We start from the raw sequence: 4,393 nt of genomic DNA, 5'->3' as shown, positions 1-4,393 counted from the left end.
AGATAGAAAAGGTGGAAAAAGGTTGCCTTAGAGTCTCTCTCCTGCTGCTCACCAATCCCAGGACCCAACCACCTTAACTGAAAATTTAGTGTAAGATACATATAGAGGCATACATGGCAAATGCTCAATTTCTACTATTCTCATTCGTGGTTTCTGGGCACTTCTTCTGTGTCCCCTCAGCACCCTTACTTCTCGTCCTTAGATTCCATTGCTTTTTCCTATCCTACCCTGTCCCACTTACCTCTGTACCTATTTTTAAGGCATTTTCCCTTTTGGCTTCAGATGCCTCTGTGACCTGCAGCTGACTGACTTCTTAAAATTAAAACCAGAAAACACTATGGACTCCACCTCTCAGTATCTACAATGGAGCTGGGTTCAGAGCCAGACAGACACCATGCGGAGCCCTTCCATGCATCACCTCATTTTACTTCTATAGCCCACAGGATATTCAAATTAGGGCCCCATTTTACAGGTAAGGAAACTGAGGCTCATGTGCTCATAGTTACAAAGGTCTTACTCCACAGCTCTTAACCAGTTTAAATTGGCTCAGTGCCTGTGGCTCAAGTGGCTAAGGCGCCAGCCACATAAACCTGAGCTGGTGGGTTCGAATCCAGCCTGGGCCTGCCAAACAACAATGATGGGTGCAACAAAAAAAAAAAAAAATAGCCAGGCATTATGGCGGGCGTCTGTAGTCCCAGCTACTTGGGAGGCAGAGGCAGGAGCATCGCTTGAGCCCAAGAGTTGGAGGTTGCTGTGAGCTGTGATGTCATAGCACTCTACCCAGGGCAACAGCTTGAGGTTCTGTCTCAAAAAAAAAGTTTAAATTGGGCAAATGCTCCATAAAGCTCTCAGATGATTCTCTCAGCATCTGGGCTCACAGCCTGGTAGAGAGACACAAGTGGATAAAACACAAGGTACATATTTAGTTTCAGGTTCATTATGGCAGAGATTAGAGACAGCTCTTCAAAATGGTCCAACCCCTTACTATACTAATGAGGAAACAGGCCCAGCGAGGGCAATGGCTGGTCCAAGATCACACTGCAAGGGAGGGACAAGACCACACCCAGCAAGTCTCTGAACTGCCTGCACTGTCTGCACAGCAACTGCCATAAACTGTGCTGGCCAGCCAGGGTAGGGGGCAGAGCCCTTCAGCTAGCCAGCAAGCACACCGATGGTCACTGGACAATCTTAGACCCAAGTCATGGAACATAGGCTGGGGGAGGGGAAGACAGAGAAATTGCAGTTGAGCCTACTTGCTTATCAGTGTCCTTCATGAAGTGGAAACTTTCCATGGGCCTCCCCAGATTGTAATCACATCTGGTGCCCTTGAAGAGTTCAAAAGAGGAAGTTTGGGTTTGGTTATAATGGATGAAGAACACACAGAGAAATGCTCAGGCAGAGGAGCTGAGAAAGCACCTAAGATCTAGCAAGGCTGGGCCAGCTTTCCCAGGCTTACTGCAGGCTCAGATTCTCCTGCGGGCTTCCCAGGAAACACCCTGGAAGAGTTTAAAGACGTAATTCATTCGTGGGCAGATTTCACAATTTCAAGCTCTAATAAGGAAAATCCAGGCTGGAGATTCTAAACAGAAGTCAGAGGTCCTCATTGGAAACGTGTTTATGTGTTCGTGTGCCTCTCTCTTTTCATTCCTTTTTAAAAGAGAGAAATGTCAAGGGAATGAGGCAGACCTTAGGATGTCAATAGCAGAAGGGAAGCCTAGATGTCGTCATCCAACTCTCCCATTTTGTAGGTAAGAATGGAGAGGGAGGGAATGGGACTGGCCAGAGGTAGGAAAGGAAGTGCATGGCAGATGCACATTTGAACCCAGGCATCTGGGTCTGGGCCAGGATCCTACCACAGCCTGGATGGGGATGGGTGTGAAATGCAGGGGGAGGGCAGTCAGTTTGCCCAAACACATAAGTCCTCCTCCCACCCTAGCACTCTCCACCAGCGCCTGCCACCAACCCACCATTCAAAGCACATATGTCACTCATTACTGACAGAGACTCAGTATGTTTTTGGTTTTGGCGAACTAGGGCACAGGCTATGGCAAGGGAAGGAAGCTGGGAAAGGCTTAAGTGTCAGAGGGGGGTGGAGGTGGACAAGAGGTGGACGGTGAATGGCTGCAGTTCTTCAGCCACTTGGCTACAAGCAGGAAGGACTGTGCAGGGCCTTCAGTGGCCTGTGGGAGGGGGAGACTTTCCTAAGCCCTGGTTGAAGACAAGAGCCCAACCCTAACCCTCCCCCCACCCTGCCCCTTCCTCAGTCTTTGGAACTGGAACATTCGAGCTTGGCCATGGTGGCTGCTGACTATTTCTCGGTGCCTGTCACAGCTGGCGGCCCTAGTCCTCACCGCCACAGAGAACCAACAACGCCTTCAGGAAGTCTCCAGAGGTATCACCCTGGCAAGGGGAGAGGGAGAGCAGAGTGAGTGAAAACAGCCTTCTGGGCTGGCGCGGTGGCTCATGCCTATAATCCTAGCACTCTGAGTGTCCAAGGCAGGAAGATCCCTTAGGATCAGGAATTTGAGACCAGCCTGAGCAAGAATGAGACCCTGTCTCTACTAAAAAATATAAATATAGGCTTGGCACCTGTTGCTCAGTGGTTAGGGTACCAGCCACATACACTGGGGCTGGCAGGTTTGAAACTGGCCTGGGCCTGCTAACCAACAATGACAATTACAACAAAAAAATAGCACCTATAGTCCTAGCCACTTGGGAGGCTGAGGTAAGAGAATCACTTAAGCCCAAAAGTTTGAGGTTGCTGTGAGCTGTGACGCCACAGCACTCTACTGAGGGCAATACAGTGAGACTCTGTCTCAAAAAAAACAAACAAACAAACATATACACACACACACACACACACACACACACATATATTTACCATTTTGAAACTGGCAAATCAGCCTTTAAAATGTGCTAACGATTTACATTCCCGCCAACTGTACATAAGAATGTCTGTGAAATGCTCAATTTTGTCAGTCTAGTACAGAGAGCATCAAACTTTAAGATCTTGGCCAATATCTAAGACCAAAAGAATGGGATCCCTATGTCAAAGAAGTCAGACATAAAAGGTCACATATTGCACAGTTCCATTTATATAAACTATCCAAAAAAGGCAAATCCACAGATACAGAAAGTAGCTTGGTGGCTGTCTATGGTTAATGTGGAACCAGGTGAGCATGTGTAAGAGATCTTAGCGGGATGCTAGAGATATTTAGAAACTGGGTGGTGCCGATGGAAGCACAGCTCAGGAAATTTACTAAAAATTACTGACTTACACCCTTAAAACAGATGACTTTTATGGTATATAAATTATACTTCAATAAAGTGAGTTTTTTAGAGTGCCATGACATCATAGCTCACAGCAACCTCCAACTCCTGGGCTTAGGTGATTCTCTTGCCTCAGCCTCGAGTAGCTGGGACCACAGGCACCCACCACAACGCCCCGCTATGTTTTTGGTGTAATTTGGCCGGGACCGGGTTTGAACCCACCGCCCTTGGTATGTGGGGCTGGAGCCCTGCCCACTGAGCCATAGATGCTGCCCCTTTCCCTTTTCCTTAAGAAAGAATTTCACTGTCACCCATGCTAGAGTATAGTGACATCATCGTAGCTCACTGCAACCTTATAACCTCAAATTCATGGGGTCAAGCGACCCTCTCGCCTCAGCCTCTCCAGAAGCTGGGACTATAAGAGTGTCTACCATTCCTAATTTTTCTATTTTTTTTTTTTTTTGTAGAGACAGGGTCTTTCTCTTGCTTACATAAGTCTTGAACTCCTGAGCTCAAGTGATCCTCCATCTTGGCCTTCCAAAGTGCTAGGATTATAGGCATTAGCCCCTGCACCCGTCCTAAAGTTCTTTATAAAAAGCAAAAAAAGAGGGGGGACTTTTGTTTTATTCAGAGCCTTTGTTTGATCCTTCTGGTATTTATTTTGGTATAAACCATGAGGCAGGTCTTTCATTTAGCAATATTCTGGCTGTTCTAAGAGGAAATCCAGTGGAAGAACGACTTCTAGTCTTATATTAGGGATCTGACACCCACTCCCTTCCCACTGACCTCCAACTCCTCCCCTTACCTCAATGGCTTGGTGGAGAGACATGTCATATTTCTCAACGAATTCCCGCCGGATATTGAGCAGGTCAGTCTCACTCCGGGAGATCATGATCCTGGTGAGGGTCTTCTCATCTGTGCCAGTACCCTGGTGGAGCCAGGTAAGAAAGAGACACAGGTAGGAGGAGAGACAGAGACAGGTCAGGTAAGAAATAGTGGGTGTGTTGGCTCAGTGCCCGTAGCACAGTGGTGACGGTGCTAGCCACATACACTGAAGTTGGCGGGTTCGAACCCAGCCTGGGCCAGCTAAAACAATGACAACTGCAACAAAAAATAGCTGGGC

General features: G+C 47.6%; 1 protein-coding gene across 3 annotated transcripts in view; it reads right to left on the bottom strand.

The window, feature by feature from the left end:
• Positions 1-1,995: 1,995 nt before the first annotated feature.
• Positions 1,996-4,393, bottom strand: part of ANXA6 (annexin A6) — a 57,486-nt gene continuing 55,088 nt past the window's right edge. For all 3 annotated transcript variants that reach the window (XM_003782029.3, XM_012808389.2, XM_023515453.1), the window contains 2 exons: positions 4,076-4,198; positions 1,996-2,400 (listed from right to left, as the gene is read on the bottom strand). In XM_003782029.3, the coding sequence (XP_003782077.1) occupies positions 2,341-2,400; positions 4,076-4,198 (183 nt within the window). In that variant the 3' untranslated portion in view covers positions 1,996-2,340. The remainder of the gene's footprint in view (positions 2,401-4,075; positions 4,199-4,393) is intronic.

Source organism: Otolemur garnettii, unplaced genomic scaffold (genome assembly GCF_000181295.1).
Source record: "Otolemur garnettii isolate 467f Iridium unplaced genomic scaffold, OtoGar3 scaffold00003, whole genome shotgun sequence".
In the NCBI taxonomy this organism is placed as follows: domain Eukaryota; kingdom Metazoa; phylum Chordata; class Mammalia; order Primates; family Galagidae; genus Otolemur; species Otolemur garnettii.
Note: the sequence above shows the minus strand (reverse complement) of the source record. Positions and strands in the feature narration are given on the sequence as shown.